The sequence below is a fragment of the Hyperoodon ampullatus genome (genome assembly GCF_949752795.1).
Source record: "Hyperoodon ampullatus genome assembly, chromosome: 15".
Classification (NCBI taxonomy): Eukaryota; Metazoa; Chordata; class Mammalia; order Artiodactyla; family Ziphiidae; genus Hyperoodon; species Hyperoodon ampullatus.
Genome location: NC_136928.1, coordinates 49,609,998 through 49,630,672, shown reverse-complemented (window position 1 = coordinate 49,630,672; position 20,675 = coordinate 49,609,998). Strand labels below are relative to the sequence as shown.

The 20,675-nt window shown below is 37.6% G+C and overlaps 1 protein-coding gene across 2 annotated transcripts in view; it reads right to left on the bottom strand.

The window, feature by feature from the left end:
- The window catches only part of FBXO11 (F-box protein 11), a gene marked incomplete at its 5' end in the record, with an annotated part of 99,195 nt that extends 78,807 nt beyond the window's left edge, over positions 1–20,388 (bottom strand). For both annotated transcript variants that reach the window (XM_079721096.1, XM_079721097.1), the window contains one exon: positions 20,151–20,388. In XM_079721096.1, coding sequence (XP_079577222.1) covers positions 20,151–20,388 — 238 coding nt within the window. The remainder of the gene's footprint in view (positions 1–20,150) is intronic.
- Between the last annotated feature and the right edge of the window lie 287 nt (positions 20,389–20,675).

Below are 20,675 nucleotides of genomic sequence, written 5' to 3'. Positions count from 1 at the left end.
ACTGCTCTGTGTAAATGTAGCTCTACCTCTTCTTTTCTGAATCAAACCAGGTATTTCTGTCACCAACCCTGTCATCACAAACAAGAAATTTAGCTTTTGAACTTCAAGGTGAACCCTTAACTTCAATAAATACATTTAAGCTCGCACCTTCTGCTCCTTCTCAAGATACTTTTGATAGCCTTTAAACATAATTTGGAGTCTACATTTTATATCTTTCAGTTCACTGAAAATGAAAGTCGAAGCATTTTTCTTATTCTTTTTCTCCTTCTTATTCTTTTTTTTTTTTTTTTTTCTTTTTGCAGTACGCGGGCCTCTCACTGTTGTGGCCTCTCCCGTTGTGGAGCACAGGCTCTGGACGTGCAGGCTCAGCGGCCATGGCTCATGGGCCCAGCCGCTCCACGGCATGTGGGATCTTCCCGGACCAGGGCATGAACCTGTGTCCCCTGCATCGGCAGGTGGACTCTCAACCACTGTGCCACCAGGGAAGCCCTCTCCTTCTTATTCTTAATTTTTATGACTTCTAGAGGGGAAAGATGTAGAGTTATGCAGCTATAATCATACCAGAAGTCTGACTATTAACTATGTGTGCATGTTTAATCTATCACTGTTGTCTTTGGAAAGGCGGGGAATCTCAATGCTGGAACTCATAGGGCCGATCCTGATGATTTCTCCTTATAGTGTAACTTATAATAGAAAAAAAATTAGAAGTAACCTGCCTAACAGTAGAGGAATGATCAAATAAATTCAAGTATACATAAAATACAGCATGCAGCCATTAAAGAATATATACCTACATGCATACATATTTTTAGCGGGAAAATAATGATACGTTGAATAATAAGGGAAAATACAAAATTATATACAGTATTATTCCAATGAAAATATTATATAATGCTACATATATTTCTATGTATTATATTTATAGCAAATGAAAAGAAATGTGTTTTTTCTCTAGTCTGTTTCATTGCTGCTAATTTTCAATTTCTCATTATGCTTTTCTGAATTTTCAAAGTTTTCTTGGGAAATGCATAATTGATTAGTCATTACTCCCTGCTTTCTAAAAGCAGGTAACCGCAGTGCAATTAGTGATCATTTTCATGTAACAAATATTTCCTAGAAATATGTGTTTTTAAAAACTGATACATGGGAGAGGCTTCCCTGGTGGCACAGTAGTTAAGAATCCGCCTGCCGATTCAGGGGACACGGGTTCGAGCCCGGTCTGGGAAGATCCCACATGCTGCGGAGCAACTAAGCCCATGCGTTACAACTACTGAGCCTGCGCTCTAGAGCCTGCGTGCCACAATTACTGAAGCCTGAACACCCAGAGCCCATGCTCTGCAACAAGAGAAGCCACCGCAGTGAGAAGCCTGCTCTCTGCAACTGGAGAAAGCCTGCTTGCAGCAAGGAAGACCCAACACAGCCAAAAATAAAATAAATAAGTTTATATATGAAAAAAAAGTGATACATGGGAGATAATGATTACTGATAATAGCATAATATAGTAATTCAAACTTTATTCAGGCTGTTTAATCAGAAAGACATGGATTCTACTTGGAATAAAGTGATCAATAACTGATGGCTATTAATATTATAACTACTAAATAGTAATTATAATGATTATTATAAAAATTCCTTATGTTGTTTTCCCATGGATATCAAGATAGCTAATTGCTACTTAAGTGCTTTCAAAAACATTTTCTTCTTGTTATGCTTAATATATAAATTCTATATAATTTCTGTTGTGTATTACAAGTCCTTTCACTGATATTAGATATCTATTAATAAGGAAAACACATTCTGGTGAGTTTTCAGAAACTTTGTTGCCAAACAGTATTATAAACAAAACATTCAGGGCATGGAACAAGATAAAATGAGCTTACTACGTAAAATGTTATCAAATCTTTACCAATAATCCTTCACACATTAAGCATAAATGGCCCTACCAACAATTGTAAATGACAGCAAGCACCTGACACTGGGATATAAGTAAGTACCAAGAAGGCATGGGGGTAAAAAGGAAGTGATCAAATACATAAGTCAAACAACCACTGAGTTCATAATTTTGTAACAGTGTGTGTATACATATAGATTAGCAATGTGTATGGTTCATTCAAGAACAGTATGTAGATGAGTCTGTCAAGAGAAGATCATATAAAAGAAAAATAGGCAGCCAAAGTGTAAAAGACTGAATTCTGGGCTATAGGATTTAGATTAACCCACAGGTGGTAGAGTAAAGCCTTGAAGACAGCAGAGTGACTAACTCCACTTTAATTTCCTTATTGGAAAAGAAACACCAACATAAAGTAAACTGAGAGATGAACAGAGTATGAGGACAGAGTAAAAAATCTCTGTCCCGGTAACTCTTCCAAGCCCTTTGTCCAGCCCATTTCCTCTTAATAAGAATGTTATTTTTTCCCTTTCCTCTGTGACATACTCGTTCTTCATGATCTAGTTAAAGTATCCACTTTCTCTGAGAAGTCTTTCCAAACCATTTTAACCCTCAGACTAGTTTCCTTAATGGTGGGATTACTTTTTTTTAAACAAATTCGGTACCAGGAACTAACAAAGTGTTGCAGGTCTATTATATTTCAACAAACAAACTCATAGAAAAAGAGATCAGATTTGTGGTTATTAGAGGTGGGGGGGTCGGGAAGGGGGAACTGGATGAAGGTGGTCAAAAGATACAAACTTATTGGTACCGGGGATGTAACGTTCAACATGATAAATATAATTAACACTGCTGTATGTTATATATCAAAGTTAACAAAGTAAATCTTAAGGGTTCTCATCACAAGGAAAAACTTTTTTTTTTCTATTTCTTTAATTTTGTATCTGTATGAGATGACAGATGTTCACTAAACTTATTGTGGTAATCATTCCATGGTGTATATAAGTCAAATCATTATGCTATACACCTTAAATGTATATACTGCTGCATGTCAATTATATCTCAATAAAACTGGAAGAAAAAATGCAAATATTCTTTTGACTCAGTAACTCACTTTTATGAAACTACTGAAATTGTGACATAAACATATAAAGACATTTGTACAACACTGAAATCCTGTAATGGCAAAAAAAAAAGTACCTAAATGTTAATCAATAGAGGTACATTTAATATAAATTGTGGTACATTAACATAATGGACTATTCAACTAAAAAAGAATGAGGTAACTTTTTATATTGTTATTAAAAAGAATAAAAGCTCAGGATATAGTTAAGTAAAAAGAAAAAATTTGCAAATTAACACATACAGTGTGGTTTCTTTTTAATGAAAAAAGTATGGGGGGCTCCCCTGGTGGGGCAGTGGTTGAGAATCTGCCTGCCAATGCAGGGGTTCCGGGTTCGAGCCCTGGTCCGGGAAGATCCCACATTCTGTGGAGCAAGTAAGCCCGTGCACCACAACTACTGAGCCTGTGCTCTAGAGCCCGCAAACCACAACTACCGCGCCCACGTGCCACAACTACTGAAGCCTGCACTTAGAGCCCGTGCTCCGCAACAAGAGAAAACAACGCAATGAGAAGCCCGCGTAATGCAACAAAGAGTAGCCCCGCCTCGCTGCAACTAGAGAAAACCTGCACACAGTAACAAAGACCCAATGCAGCCAAAAATAAATAAATAAATAATTTTTTTAAAGAAGTATGTGTGTTTATATACACATGCATTAAACAAACTCAAAAGTAAACACAAACACACACACACAAACACAATTAACAGTTACCTCTGGGGAGTAGGACAGAGGAAGAGAACAGAACTGACTTCTTTAAGTTTCATATACTTCTGTATTCATTAATTCATTTAGCAACGATTTAAAAATTTCTAGAGTGCCAGACACTCATGATTTATACCACTCACTTGGCATACATTAAATGTCTTTTGAGAGAGTATTTCATATTTCTGTTTATCCACTGAGCCATAAACATCTTGAAGGCAAGCTCTTACTTTCCCACAGCAACAACCATAACCATGAATGTTTACAGATGCACACATACATGTAAAAATATTTTTAAAAAGGAATGAACAGGTTCTTATCAAATTCATGACAGCGGTTATTTCTGAGAAGGGTGAGAGTGCGGAGGGGAATGGGATGGCAGATAGTTTTTAAAAGGATTCAGCTCAATAAGTTATATTTTATCTCTAAATTGTTTTTTCATAAAGACTCATATATATTAATTGTTTGTATGTTGGATAGGTGTAAATTTTTTTCTTCCAGTCTTTCATTTGCCTTAACTTTGTTTTTTCACCTTTCTTGCAAAGATCTTTCAATTTATTTTGTATAGTCAATTTCCTGATGTTTCTTTAATGAGTTTTGGATTTTTTTTAGCCTTGCTTAGGAAAAAAGTACTTTCTTCTCAGATTTTTAAAAAACACTGAACTCTTACTAGGAGAACATTATCCTAAGTGAAATAAGCCTGTTACAGAAGGACAAATACTATACGATTCCACTTATATGAAGTACCTAAAGTAGTCAAACTCACAGAAGCAGAGAGTAGAATCGTGGCTGCCAAGGGCTAGGGGGAAGGGGAAATGAAGAGTTGCTATTCAATGCGTATAGAGTTTCAGTTATGAAAGATAAATAAGTTCTCGAGATCTGATGTACAACATCTTGCCTATAGTTAACAATACTGTATTGTACGCCTAAACATTTGTTAGGAGAGTAGACCTCACGCTAGATGTTTTTACTACAAAAAATTTTTTTAATTAAAACTTTTCAGCTCTTTAATCATTTGGAATATATTTCTTGTTATTGTACAAAGTAGGAAATTAACTGAATGTTTTTCCAAATGAATAATCAATGGTCTCAATACTATTTAGTGAACAGTAAATCACTTCCTTATTGACTGAAATACCACCAGTATCATAAATGGACACTTGAATTCATAGTGAAAAAAAATGCTTTACCTCTTCAAAAGCATCAACCAGTTTTTACACATCTGAAATCAGTTACACTGGCAATCACCATATTAACCTATCGTCAAACATGGTTTACCTTACACTGAATAATATCAATATAATTGCCTTTTTTTCCAACCAGTCACAGCCAAAACAAAACAACAACAAAAATAAGTCAACCAATAAAAAAACAAACTATAATCTTACTTGCATATTCTTTTTAAGTTACTAAGAGAAGTATTCTAAAAAAAATTAATTTTGTTTAGTTCAACTAAGGAATTACAGAGAAGTTTATCAGATCAATAAGTTTAACAAATCACTAAACTGAAAAATGAACAGAATGATAATGAAACTCCAGAACAAGAACAGATAACACCAGGACTTCCCTGGTGGTGCAGCAGTTAAGAATCCGCCTGCCAATGCAGGGGACACAGGTTCGAGCCCTGGTATGGGAAGATTCCCACATGCTGCAGAGCAACTAAGCCCGTGCGCCACAACTACTGAGCCCATGTGCCACAACTACTGAGCCCACGTGCCACAACTGCTGAAGCCCGCACCCTAGAGCCTGTGCTCCACAAGAAGAAAAGCCACAGCAATGAGAAGCCTGCCCACCACAAAAAAGAGTAGCCCCCGCTCACCACAACTAGAGAAAGCCCACACTCAGCATCAAAGACCCAACGCAGCCAAAAAATAAATAATAAATCTATATTAAAAAAAACAGATAACACCATCATCGATTGGGAGTGAAGAAACCTGTGTTCTAATTCTAACCTGAGCAAGTGAATAAACCTCAAGAACTGGCACTATGGTTCTATTTCCAACATTCTATAATTTCTAATTTACTATCTCTAAGATAATTAAAATATCTAATAATAATAGCTGCCACCAAAGAAAAGTACATAATCTTCTTTAGTGAGATGTTACTTCCACCAGTATAGATCATCAATCTAATTTAAATTCATTTTCTCTAGCCATTTTCTGAAAATATAGAAAAATAACTGAGCAGCATTTTTCTTTTAAGACTTATTTTCAACCATGTGAAAGTAATTTTTTTTAATTGAAGTATAGTTGATTTACAATGTTGTGCTAGTTTCTGGTGTACAGCAAAGTGATTCAGTTATACATATATATATTCTTTTTCATATTCTTTTCCATTATGGTTTATAACAGGATATTGAATATAGTTCCCTGTGCTCTACAGTAGGACCTTGTTGTTTGTGCATTTTACATATAGTAGTTTGTATCTGCTAATCCTAAACTCCTTATTTATCCCTCCCCACCGTCTTTCCCCTTTGGTACCCATAAAATTGTTTTCTATGTCTGTGAGTCTGTTTCTGTTTTGTAAATAAGCTCATTTGTGTCATACTTCAGATTCCACATATAAGTGATAACATAGGATATTTATCTTTCTCTCTTACTTCACTTAGTATGATAATCTCTAGGTCCATCCATGCTGCTGCAAATAACATTATTTCATTCTTTTTTGTCTGAATAGTATTCCATTGTGTATACATGCCACATCTTCTTTATTTGTTCATCTGCTGATGGGCATTTAGGTTGCTTCCAAGTCTTAATTATTGAGAATAGTGCTGCTATGAATATTGGGGTGCATGTATCTTTTCCAATTAGAGTTTTCTCTGGATATATGCCCATGAGTGGGATTACTGAGTCATATGGCAACTCTATTTTTAGTTTTTTAAGGAACTTCCGTACTGTTTTCCACAGTGGCTGCACCAATTTACATTCCCACCAACAGTGTAGGAAGTTTCCCTTTTCTCCACATCCTCTCCAGCTTCTGTTATTTGTAGACTTTTAAATGATGGCCATTCTGACCGGTGTGAGGCAGTACTTCATTGTAGTTCTGATTTGTATTTCTCTAATAATTAGTGATATTGAGCATCTTTTCATGTGCCTGCTGGCCATCTGTATGTCTTCTTTGGAGAAATGCCTATTTAGGTCTTCTCCCCATTTTCTGACTGGCTTATTTTTTTTTGTTATTGAGTTTTATGAGCTGTTTGTGTATTTCGGAAATTAAGCCCTGTGGGTCGTTTGCAAATATTTTCTCCTAGTCTGTAGGCTGTCTTTTTTTTCGTTTTATGGTTTCTTTCGCTGTGCAAAAGCTTCTAAGTTTGATTAGGTCCCATTTATTTATTTATTTTTGCTTTTATTTCTATCACCTTGGGAGACTGACCTAAGAAAACACTGGTACAATTTATGTCAGAGAATGTCTGCCTATGTCCTCTTCTAGAAGTTTTAGAAGTTTTATGGCATCATGCCTTATATTTAAGTCTTTAAGCCATTTTGAGTTTATTTTTGTGTATGATATGAGTGTTCTAACTTCACTGATTTACATGCAGCTGTCCAGTTTTCCCAACACCACTTTCTGAACAGACTGTCTTTTCTCCATTGTATATTCTTGCCCCCTTTGTCGAAGACTGACTGTAGGTATGTGGGTTTATTTCTGGGCTCTCTATTCTGTTCCACTGATCCATATGTCTGTTTTTGTGCCAATACCACTCTGTTTTGGTTACTGTACCTCTGTAGTATCATCTGATGTCTGGGAGAGTTATGCCTCCAGCTTTGTTCTTTTTCCTCAGGATTGCTTTGGCAATTCTGGGTCCCTTTACAGTTCCATATAAATTTTAGGATTATTTGTTCTAGTTCTGTGAAAAAGGTCAGGGGTAATTTGATAGGGATCACATTAAATCTGTAGACTGCTTTGGGAAGTAAGGCCATTTTAACAAAATTGATTCTTCCAATTGGAGAGTATGAGATATCTTTCAATTTCTTTGAATCATTTTCAATTCCTTTATCAATGTTACATAGTTCTCAGCATAGAAGTTTTTCACCTCCTTGATCAGGTTTATTCCTAATTTTTTTTTGATGCAATTTTAAAAGTGACTGTTTTTTAACTTTCCCTGAAAGTTCTTAATTTGCGCTTTAGCTTATTACTCTTTAGAATAACACTTAAGTTTTTCTAATAGACATATCTTTTTTCAACCATTCCAACATCGCTATGATACAACTTCCTGTGTTTACATGCACACACACACTTTAGGATAAATCATTCAACTACAGACCAAATCACTTTCTGCTATAGTTACTTCTGGCTCAACATTTCTAAGCTACTGCTCATTTTTTGGTTATTTCTACAAAGATTAAAGCACATTTGTTTGTTCATTTTTTCTTAACAGACTATTCAAAGTAATTTGATTTCTATTTTTGGTTTTTCGAGTACTCAACCTCATCACATTTAAAAAAATTATCAATGAAGTTAATATGCTCCGTCATTTAAATAAGTGATTATGTGAACAAATTTGAGTCCAGGAAAGGAAGGTGAAGGGAAAAAGAAACAACCATTTAGTAAATATCTATTTGCAAATGTCTAGCACTATTTTTACAAGTTGTAGCTTCCATATAATACAACTTAAAGTTCCCCCAACTGTCACAACATCAGTATGACTGCTTCATAAAAGAATAAAATGCTTTATTTAAACCTGGCTCTGTTGTTCCTGTTCCCTCTTCAGCTACCAAGTCACTACTTCAGAAAAACACTTTAAATATATCTGTAATCAGCTCTTCATAAAACTATGTTGATCAATATCTAGAATCTACATTTAATGACTGATTTGCCCGAAACCGTATTAACAGCCCCACTTTAAAAAAAAAAAAGAAAGCCAAAAGTTCACCTCATTCAATGAAAGTTTTAGTGTATTTTGTAAGAGGAAAATGCTTGTTTTCTCCTGGTTTGGGTTTATAAAGATAATCAGAAGACTAGTCAGGTGAGCGTGAGATAAGTTAATTCCCAATCTAATTACTAAATTTAACTTCAAAGGCCCCTGTTTTTTGAAAGACATTGCCAGGTTCTTATTTATTCCCAAACACATTAGATCCCACACTCCAAAGCTTCTTAGAATATAATATCTTAGAAAGGGAGGAATGTGGCTTCTTAAAAAACTGATAACGATGAAACAATTTCCCTTAGCAATCCCTCTTTGAATTTAATAAACTGTTAGCCATTAATTTCTTCAGAGCTAACACCAGTTTTATGAAAAGAAAATAGTCCCCCTGTATAAAATTATCAAATAGACATGAATCCATACCACCAGAGTACAGAGGAAGTAGCCATCTGTTGTGAACAATAATAAATCTTTTTTCCCATAACTATCCAGTTCATTTGCACACTAAATTTCTATCTTCCATCATTCAGCCAGGCATGTAATTAAAATATTATTTGTATGTATTTACTACCATAATCTACAGCCAGAAACTTATCCTGGGAAGACAGTATCACTGGCTCAAAGTTCCAAATATCAAATTTTGTTTTTAATTCTGAATTCCTGATCATCAGTTATCCTCATTTCCTATATATGATATTAGCCAATTATTATCCTAAAGTTATAATGAATACAAAATCCAAAAATGTCCATAAATTAATAAGTACTTAAAACACACTTACAGCATTGAAAAATGTAGAGTTTTAAGCTTTTATTCATATTTAAAATGACCCACGTGGGGATGACCCTACATCATCGAACCAAGCAGACTGAGTTCACATCACAATCAGAACTATTAAATTCTTTAAAATAAATACAAACCTCCCTCCTTCCAGATTCCATATACAGTCTTCGAAAAACAAAGAATTATAGAAAAAATTTTAAAAATCATCTCACCTCCACCATCCTAAGACACTACTGTTAACATTTTACCAAAAAATTTTAGACACTTCACAATATCAAGAGCGCCTATACCCAGTTTCACTGTGTGTACGTGTGTGTTATCAAAGTATGTCTATGATTGGTATGTGAACTTTACAGACCCTGGACAAGTTCACTACACCCAGATCTCCCAGCTCAGTTTTTCAGCTTTAAAGACTTCAGCTAAGAGGTTCTCAAACCAAGTAACTCAGAAATAGAGAACAGGTTCCCCATGAGATGTGGCAATAGAGATAATAAGAATCAGAAAAATCTATGAAGGCATCCTGAGAGTTACGACTACTAGGTATGTGGGATTACAGATGCTATGAAGAACCCGAAAGTGTTGTTTTATTTCTGCAGTTGAGCTTAAATTCTAGCAACATAATCTAACTTTAACCTACTCTCAGTTTCTGCATATACGGGCAAAACAATGAATGTAATGAAGAAGGACGAATACTATGAAAACAAGATGAATGACCCCAACTCTGTGGGTAATTTCCTTCACTAGGCACATGTTTCCTTCTCAGTTACGTAGAAACGCTATAACTTGGCTTAATGTTTGAGCTGCAACAACTTTCTAAGTGTGGCACAAAGGTAATTCAACGAATGATTAAAGGGTAAAACATAAACCAAAGAGTAGGGAGTCATAACAAAACTTCATCTTAATAGCATTTAACTGAAAACTCTCTAAGAGAGTATGGTCTCGGCAAACAGTCTAAAGATAAGGTTACAAATGAAACTCCAGATACACACACCTACACACACACACACATATTCATTCTTAAAAAATATGTACCAGAAGACAATGAAAATAATACCAACACGCTTATTTCAAGTCATCTTGATCTCAGATGTTATTTATATTCAGTCTCTAGCTCAACTTTAAGTTCCATCAAGGCAAGAAATATATCTGTACAGTAATACCCATTCAGACCTCACTTATTTATACTGGTAACTCAAATGATACAGAAAGAGTTTCAGACCATCTCAAAAGTCAGCTTATTTAAAATCTCCTAATTTAGAAATGAGATTAAGAAACAACTGCAGAAAAAAGAATAAGCCACTTTGAAAAAGCTCAGGCTCCTTTCCCCTCCCAAACTTAACAAGCAACATTTACTGACTATGGCTATGGTTAAAAATAATAATAATTAAAAAAATGTAAAGGAAGGTGACAGTCTTCTCCACACTGCTTGTTGTAGACAAGAAAGAACAACTGTTAGTACTAACACTGGACTGTTAAGTGCTGAAAGAGCAGACATGAAATAATGAAATCTTACTCCTTTGGTATCTCAGGCTACTGTATCATCAGTTTCAAGCAAGTAGTTCTTTAAGAACAGAGCCCATCTGTCATTCTCAGGGAATACTTGTATCATAGGGTATACAAGCTTATAAATCACTAGCACTTCAGCACAAGCTTTCACTTGAGGAAGAACTTATCCATGATGCTGTGGCAGAGGCACTTTTACACCTTCTTCCTATATGAAAGGAATGAAGAGATGTAGACAAGGACTAAAAAACAACTCTGAGAGCCCCAATTTTTCTGTGAAAATTTTATAATTTATAAATAAGCTGAATGTAAGATAACAAAGGATAATCAATATATGCAGAAAAACAAGAAATAAAATGAAACTGACCAAACAATAGCAAAATATTTTCACAGGAGTCAAAAGGATAAGTTTAAAAAAGTAGTAAGAAACAGGGTTCCAAACAAAAAGGACAAAAATATGGCAGTAGCAAAAAGAAACAACAGTTTTTGTACTTAAGACTCAGAATTACATATTAAGGTCCACAGGAGTTTTAAAAATCCCTGAATATAGGGCTTCCCTGGTGGCACAGTGGTTGAGAGTCCCACGTATGGCCAAAAAAAAAAAAAAACAGGTAAAACTAATTCAAGCAGTTAGAAAGATAGGGTTGGGGGTAGTGACTGGAAAGGCACTGGCGGGGGAGGGGGATACTTCTGGGATGCTCGTAGTATTTTATTTCTTGATCTAGGTATTACTGATTACACAGACATGTTCACTTTGTGAAAAGTCATCAAGCTGTACATCAGTGATTTGTGTGCACTTGTATACTTTCACCAAAACCTTAAGTTGGAAAAACTAATAGGGTCTTCCCTGGTGGTCCAGTGGTAAAGAATCCTCCATACAATGCAGGGGACGTGGGTTCGATCCCTGGTCAGGGAACTAAGAGCCCACGTGCCCTGGGGCAACTAAGCCCGCGCGCCACAACTAGTGAGCTCCCACGCCTCAACTAGAGAGCCTGCATGCCGAAAACTACAGAGCCCGTGCACCCTGAAGCCCGGGTGCAACAACTAGCGAGAGAAAACCCACACGCCACAACTAGAGAGAGAAGCCCACGTGCTGCAACTAAAGATCCCACACGCCTCAAAGAAGATCCCGCATGCTGCAACTAAGACCCAATGCAGCCAAAATAAATAAATAAATAAATCTTAAAAAAAACTAATAAAAATTATTTCTACAATTTAAATAACTATATGTAGTTATATATATAGTACATACACATACAGATATATAAAGTTACATATAGACGGTTTCTAATCAAATGACCATTGTTAATGTAAATGACCCATACATACTGTCACTAGTACCTGCTCAAATTCTTTCTCTTCTCTCCAAACCACCAACTCAAAATCACTCTTTTGGGGGGAAGAAAAAGTGAAACTTCAAGACAAATTTTAGGTTCAGAAGTAGTAGATAAGGAAAAATAAATATGTAAGGTAAGTGATTCTTGCAAAAATCTTCCACTCTCCCCCTCCTCTGATGTGCTCCTCTGAGGGAGCACTCCTACCCAAAAACTCTTTCTCCAAATTGCTTATTTCTCCTACTTTTACTGAGCTTAAAATATGAAAATTTGACCAAGTTATCAGTTTCTTAAAATGTAAATACATTTCAAAGGATTACAAAGATAACAGTCATTTGCACACAACTGTGAATTAGTTGTGTCTACGTTTTTAAATTGAGGCATAGTTGATGTACAGTATTACATAAGTTTCAGGTGTACAACATAGTGATTCAAAGTTCTGTGTCTACTTTTAACAAATAACTGTAAATAAGAAATTTCTTCTATATAAAGAAGGAAAATGAGCAATTCCACAATTTCTTTTATAATACAATTGGTTTGCCAAAAATACTATATTTCAAAATATAGTGTCTTCACCCATCCCCATTTATTTTAAACAAGTCTTCTTTGATCTTCTCTGCCATGATACAAACTTGGGTGACTCCTACTTAACATTGTTGAATTCTACTCACTTCTAATTTTCCTTAAAGCCTGTTATTTTTTTCTTTTTTTAAAAAAGTAGATCAATTACTAATGACATATATATACACACCAACCTTCAAAACTATAACAGGATGGGCTTCCCTGGTGGCGCAGTGGTTGGGAGTCCGCCTGCCGATGCAGGGGACGCGGGTTTGTGCCCCGGTCCGGGAGGATCCCGCATGTCGCGGAGCAGCTGGGCCCGTGAGCCATGGCCGCTGGGCCTGCGCGTCCGGAGCCTGTGCTCCGCGGCGGGAGAGGCCACGGCAGTGAGAGGCCCGCGTATCGCAAAAAAAAAACCAAAAAACTATAACAGGTGACTATGTCTTTCCTTTTCCCCACTCTCTTCCTCCTAAGTGTTAAGAGTCTCATTAAAGCCATGTGTTCTTACGCATACATATGTATGTATATATACACACATTATATATTTATATACTATGGATGCAAGATACAAAATCAATACTGGAGTGCAAAAAGAATTCTCATATCTAAACCCAAGTAGAGTAAGCAAACCAGTAAAGGTTAAACTCATGCAAGTCAGTTATCAACACATGGTACTAAAGAAACCAATACCAAAGGTTGAATCCACATAGTAGCCAGTTAATTCCACACAAACTTGCAGCAATCAAAGATTCTGACACAATCCAACTCAACCATCTGAGTGCTGAATGTACACTACGGGAAAACTGTGAAACTAAGATTATCACTGTTACCAGAAAAATAATTTTAAAGCACAGTTTCTTACTCCATTTCTATCACTAGAATTATTTCTAAGCTTTGAGAAAAGAGAAAAGAAGGCTCTCTTCACAAAAAAGATGAATGGCACCTCATCTCTAATGATATGTGAAAGTATCCATTAATGTTTTTTGGATTTTTTGGTTTCTTTTTTGGCCATACCACGCAGTATGCGGAACTTCCCGGACCAGGGATCGAACCTGTGCCCCCTGCCCTGGAAGCGCAGAGTCTTAACCACTGGACCACCAGGGAAGTCCCATTAATGCTTTTTAAGGTTTAGCCACCAGTTGAGAGAATAATGTTTTCTCCTTTTTTGAACACAGTCATACAATTTTCCATCTGTCAGAAGGGCAGAACATTTGACAACTAGATTTTTAAAAATTGGGAGAATAAACAACTAACTTAAATGATTTGCATTTGCTTTTAACTATGCTATCTTATTTGGGGTGTTTTAAAATAAAAAATATACAGCACATTCATTTTCAAAGTAAAGTAAATATTTTCAATATTTGCCTTCAATTACAATAAATTACGCAAAGGAAGTCACATCGTTTCATTTTTCTATTTTCTAAGGATTAAGTTTAAGCACATTTTCTGTGTTAACCAAACTTATATAAAAACCCAAAGCTATGCATGTAAAGACACCAAGCTATGGTAAGAAAAGGATATTTAGTCTACAAACCTGTCAAAATTCCTACTGAAGTCTAATTTAACTCACATTTTTTCCCTTCCTGAAACAGTCCAGTCTATAACTATGAGCTAAAAAATGACTTAACACCCTTTATTCATAACTTATGAGTAATTCAAGGGGAATCTACCCTTCTTTGCACAATGAGTGCTTAGTGATCTCATCAACAAACTGGAAAAACATGTGGGCCAATCAGTGCAATCTCATCTGGAGACAAATCTACATGAGGTAAAATTCTGATCAGAAAGCTACTCAGAAAACGTGAAACCAAATGATTTAACAATCACTGGCATCGGACTACTGTATCTGCCTCCGACAGAAAAGATGGGATAAGACAGGGGACTGATGTGCTGCAAGGGCTAGGTTATTCCTTTCTGTAAAGGTGATGGAGATATTCTGCCAAATGCATTTCAGTACCTTCCCTTGTTTATGGAAAGACTAGGTGATGTAAACCAATTTCAAAATTCTTCTCTGCTACTTAGCAAGCATATTCACTGCTATGTTAACAGCCATCGTAGAGAATTGCTAAGAGGAATAGTATATAAGAAAAGTGTATGGCACAGACTCTAGTACGTAAGAAGAAAGAGTCAATGTTTATTATTATTCCAAATACCCATTTCTTCCATTTTCTTATTCTTTTTTCAAAGAATATTTCAATTCATTAGATATAAGATTAGTGATTTATAACTGCAAATCAGTTTTCTCTGAGGTTATACCACATCACCCAGACTGCATTTTGGGAATGACGGAAACTCTTTAGCGACTCATACACATTTTATCTCTTAGGTTTAGTTTTATAAATGGCTGCTTCAATTCCTTACTATTATTTTTAATATTTAAAAGAGCTGCCATTTACTGAGCATCTACCATATGCTAGGTACTTTACTAGGTACTTTACTATCTCTTATCTTTACAATTACTGTTAAGACAAGTGTTACCATCCCTATTTTAAAGATAATAAAGCAAGGCTCAGAGAGGTTACATTGTTTGCCCCATGTCAAATAGCTCACTAGTGGTATAGCTAGGATTAGAACCCACATCTAGCTAGCTCTAACTCTGAGCTCTAGCCATCATACTACCCCCAGCTGTCTCATCCCTTATATTTTGCTTCCTTATAATTTTATTTTCAGAGGGTAACAACTGCAATTTGGGGGTACCTTGCTTACAACCTCACATATTAACCAGAGTTCTCTGGAAGACAAGAATGTAATTTAAATGACTGATAAATTTGAGAAATGGGAGGTCTAAAACAGAGTAACCCTTCAGAGACCAATGGGACAAGATAGATACAAAATAAGGGTAACTTGTTAGGAATAAACGAGGGAACAATAAGAGACCTCAAGTTGAAATAACTCATTACTATAGATTGTTTATTTTCAAAATTAAAACAAATAGAAAAAAAAGACTGAGAAAATACTCACTAGCCTTGAATTCTGCCAAATTTAAGTTCAAGGGTCCTCACTAACTGGGTCTTTGTTGCCTTACCTGGTAGGTCTCCAAGCTGGTTGGACTTTCCTCAGGTTTGCCAGAATTTCCAGTAAAGAAAGAGACAAACAGTATAGGGACAACCCTTCAGTCTTATCAGCAGAACTCTAACAACAGTATTGTCACTATCCCATTTCTATTCCTCAAATAATTTCTAAATGTTGAGAAACAGGCCACACGCACACACGCATTACAGACACAGTTGAGTGGCATCTCTCTTCTCAGGCCATGTAAATATTTTGAAGGTTTAGCCACAAGATGGGAGAGCAGTGACCCACAGTACATAATTCCTAAAAGAGGAAAAATCAGGTTCCTTGTCCAGAACTCTTCTATCTAAAAAGGTTGCAGAAGTTTCTTATTCTGTAAGCAGTAGGAAGAACCCGAAGGTAAAATATAATGGGTTAAAACCCCACAGAAAAGTATAATTAGCACACATGAATAGAACACTAAGGAGTTTCCTGACTGCTGCATATAATATGTAGCTACATCAGAAATATTTTATGTAATACTATGTATATACTGAACTACTTCAAAGTTCACTTAAAAAAAAAAAACAAACGACTATAATTCCAGGATAATAGGTGAGATTTTAATCCCACAAATATGGGATTAAAGAGACTGATTATATTTTTACTCTATATAATTATTTCAGACTAGAAGTTAATAGCAAAATCCATTAATATATTGTATTCATTGAATTTCTTGAACTATAAATGATCACAGTTAAAATTTCAGCACTTCAATCTTATGAATTTCCCAATAACTAGAAAATTACACTTATTTTCCAAAACTTCCATATCAAGATTTTCAGAAGTCAAATTTCATCTTTTATTAAAACATAATAAATGAGAAATTAATAGCAGACATAATAATCAATCAATAGACTGATTCCAGGTAGGAGAATTTGGTAGCTGAAGGCAGGTTTAGGAAAGGGACGTCTGAATTTTAAATCACGTGCATTTAATACCTATTCAAAGTAATCAATTTTAACAACTAGAAACTGAAAATGCTCAGAATACATAGCACTTCTGCAGACTTGTAAGCTTTCCTCATACATACTTCTAAAAAAAGACTACCAAATAGATTTCAAGATAAAATCAGCAGAACAAGTTGCAAAAACTAAATCCTTTTAGCATTTTAAAAGAAAACAAATATATAAAATCCAACCCCATACTACTTTCAGTTTCACTGAATCTGCAATATATTATCAAAGGGTCCCTATGTGGAACACAAATTATTTTCTACCAGCTTAAAGTAGTATGTGAAATCCTAAACTCAGTATTTTAAATTAACAGCCTAAAAATGCTCATGATTTGTATTCCTTCTTTAGACAGTGGACCATTTCGGGTAAAATGAATGAAGAAAGCATTCCATGAAACACGGAGGCTGATTATTTCTCAATGTGGGGTGTAAGAAAATCTCCCCCAAGAAAGGCTTTGAAAAGTCCTCATAAGATTTCACTCCATAAGGCTGTTTCTTTCTTCTTTAAACATTGGCCATTACAAACATTCAAATACAAAGGAGGTGTCAAGGAAGTTTTTAGACTAATTAACATGAGGGCAAAGAAGCAACTAAAAACCAGTTCTGACAAAATTTTTGCTTGAAAAAAACACTATCCTATAACTTTTATTACTATAAAAGCCTTAAGTCCACGCTTTACATGAAATAAGTGATTCTTCTATACAGATTGAATTAACTTAAGTTGCCTTGAAACAGTCTCACTTCAATTCCCTACTTGGAAAGCTGTCTGATGCACTATTATGTAACTCTATCCAAGACTCTAATGCAAGAGTTACATATCCATGAAAAGTTAGTAAAAAGTAAAACATGCACACGCACAACGTTAGCTGTAGTTTCTTCATTACCTTGTCAAAATTATGAAACCCAGCATATTTTCAAACAAACAAAAAACCTTTCTTATTTAAACCAGAAATAGTGACACTTTGCATACTCCATAAAACTGTTAAAATGAAAAGCATTCTTCTTGGCTAGCTTCTGATCATTATGCGAACTGTACATTTAAAATATAATCAAAATGCCAATTTTTAAAGAATGACATATCTTTTACATAAAACTAGCAAAATCTTTTTTATTTTAGTCTTTTAATTCATCTTAATGTTTCATTCATTTTGAGGCCATTTATTTGCCCTCCCAAAGACCCATAGCATTTTCCCTGAAGGCTAATCATCAAGTTCTTTCCCCCTCTGTGCCAACATAGAATCTCCAGAACAGTTTCTACCAGCAGCAGCAAAGTAACAACCCTACAGTGAATATGATTTACCATTTGGTTGGGCACATACTGAAATTCTGATTCATGAACATCTTAGTCAGTTTATGGACATCAATGAAAAGAAAAATGACACTCTGGCATGTGACTGCCAACTACCAAGTCACTTTACTTCAAAAGGAAATAGACTTTAGTAGCTAATAATTTCAAACAAATGAAGAAAAGTGACTAAGATATAAGGACCTCAACTAAGTTTGAAAATACACACAAATCGTGAAAAGGAGATTCAGAATTAACATTTAAAACTACACAATGAGACTAAGTTTAGCTGAAAGGATCTGATCCATTGCTAATGTAATTAACAAATCAGTACATCTTGGAAAAGCTTACTTCTAGCAATAGAATCCTTATTATGACTTCAATCCAGGGTCATTGTTTTTTCAAAAAATAATTAGTCAACCCTATTACATATAGTACCAATTCTGGAAGGAGACTTGAATATTATTTGAATGGAACACAGGAGAACCCTGATATGCAAATGTAAAAGGAAATGTTGAAACTACAAATATTTTTAATTTACAAAAAATTTGTAAATGTATCCAAGAATCATTAAAACACATTACCAATAATGTTGCACAAGACCTCTAACTGGCTTGAAACATCACATTCTTTCAAGCAACATATAGAAAACTGCTTTCACAAGGACTATCTGTAGCAGTGACTAGTGAAAACCCTTTAAACTATTTTTCAGATTATCATCTCCCTCTTTCATTTGTTAAGTATTTTGATCAAGTACAACAATGAAACAATTTTTAAGGAAAGAATGTATAATTAAAAAAAGGCATTTAATCTTAATTCCCTTAATCAAAGGAGGTGTGACAACCAACGCACGTAAAATTAACCTTAATCCGCCAACGAAAACACGCAAAATGTCTCCTAACAATTCCCCTCCTCCTTAAAACAACCGTATACATAAATATGGTACTGACCTCCACCCCCACTGAGAGCAGCTAATAAACAGAATAGTTGCATTTGGAGACCAAGGTGCAACACCCCACCTCCTGAACCTCCCCAAATAACCACATCTTCAAAGTAGAACTGAACATTATTTTTGCTAAAGCAAGAATCCAACCCTCCGGAGCCTCAGCCCTTAGACAATGGTGGTTACCAGACAGAGCTGCACAGTTGAGTCCAAATGACACATTTCACTAGGCCTTGGACACAACACACACACACACACACACACACACACACACACACACACACACACATATGCACACACACTCTCTCTCCCAAGGGGCCAGTTCTAAGGAAGGGGCGTTCAAATCCCACTGGGAGATGGAGGGGTAGCACAGTGGCCTGGGGGCACGCCGGGGGCGGGGGACAGGCGAGAGGGGTGTAGATAGAGCGTAGGGGTAACTGCACTGCACGCGAGGGAGGGGGCTGGAAATGGCCGATGGATTCTACATTTACTTAAAGGTCTTGATTTAACGGGTCCTTCCCGGGGGTTCTGTAACTAAAGCCAAACTGCGCAGCAAACATCGTGGGGCTGGGAGAAGAGAAGCTGCTCCCCCTACCCCGTGACTTAGGGAGGGGGGCGGGGGAAACAAGTTCCCCGGCCAACACCACCGACCACTCCGAGTCCCCCCTCCCCTCCTCCACAGGAAGGGGGAGGCTAACAGAGAAAAGGGGGAAAAACAAGTTCCCCAGCCAGCCCCAACCACCCGATCACTCCCAGCCGCTCCCCCCACCTCCTATTAGAAACGGCAGACCAAACCGTGGAAGACTGCCGAGAAGGGGGAAATCCCACCCTTCGCTCTTCCCCCACCCACCAACAGACTCCTGCGGGGTCCGTGAGGGAGCCGAGAAGCCAGAAGGATGGGTGGGGGGAGAGGGTGCCGAGCCCCCGAAACCAAACAAAGCGCGGCCTGAGCTAGAGCCCGGGCGAGTCGGGAAGCCGTGGCTTTTCCTGCCGGCCGGGGCCCAAGCCGGGCTGACACTGCGGCACCGGGGGACCCACCTCCGATCAGCCTCCGTCTCCCACTCCCGGGCGCACAGGCCGCCCCCGCCCCGGCTTCCCTTCCCGCGGGTCCCGGTCAGCCGGGCGCCCGACCCGGCGGGCGGCGGGGAGGGAGCGCGGCCTTACCCCGCTCGCCGGCGTTGTTCCGCTCCTGGGGCAGCGGCGGAGGCGGCGGTGGCGGCGGCGGAGGCTGCTGCTGCTGCTGCTGCTGCGGCGGCGGCGGCGGCTGCTGCTGCGGCGGCTGCTGCTGGGGCGGCTGCGGCGGCGGCTGCTGCGGGGGTTGCTGCTGCTGCTGCTGTTGCTGCACCGGGCGCGGCCGCGACACTCGCCTGGGTCTCCGGTTGGCGGCTCGGACGGAGTTCATTTGCCGGGCTGAGGTGGCGGCGTCGGCGGAGGGACACACACACGCACACGCACCGCGAGCTCCGGGGCAGGAGAAGGGGGTGGGGAGAGGGGGGAGGAAGGAAAAGGGGTGAGAGGAAGGGGAGATGGTAAGGGCGGAGGAGCGAGCAAGACCCCGAGTCAAGAGAAAGGCCCGCGGAGACAGACAGAGACCGAGCGAGGCCCGGCGGGCGGGCCTGACGCACGGGGAAGGCCGAGGCCGCCGGGCGGGGCGGCGGCGAGGGACGGAGACAGAAAGACGGGCAGAGG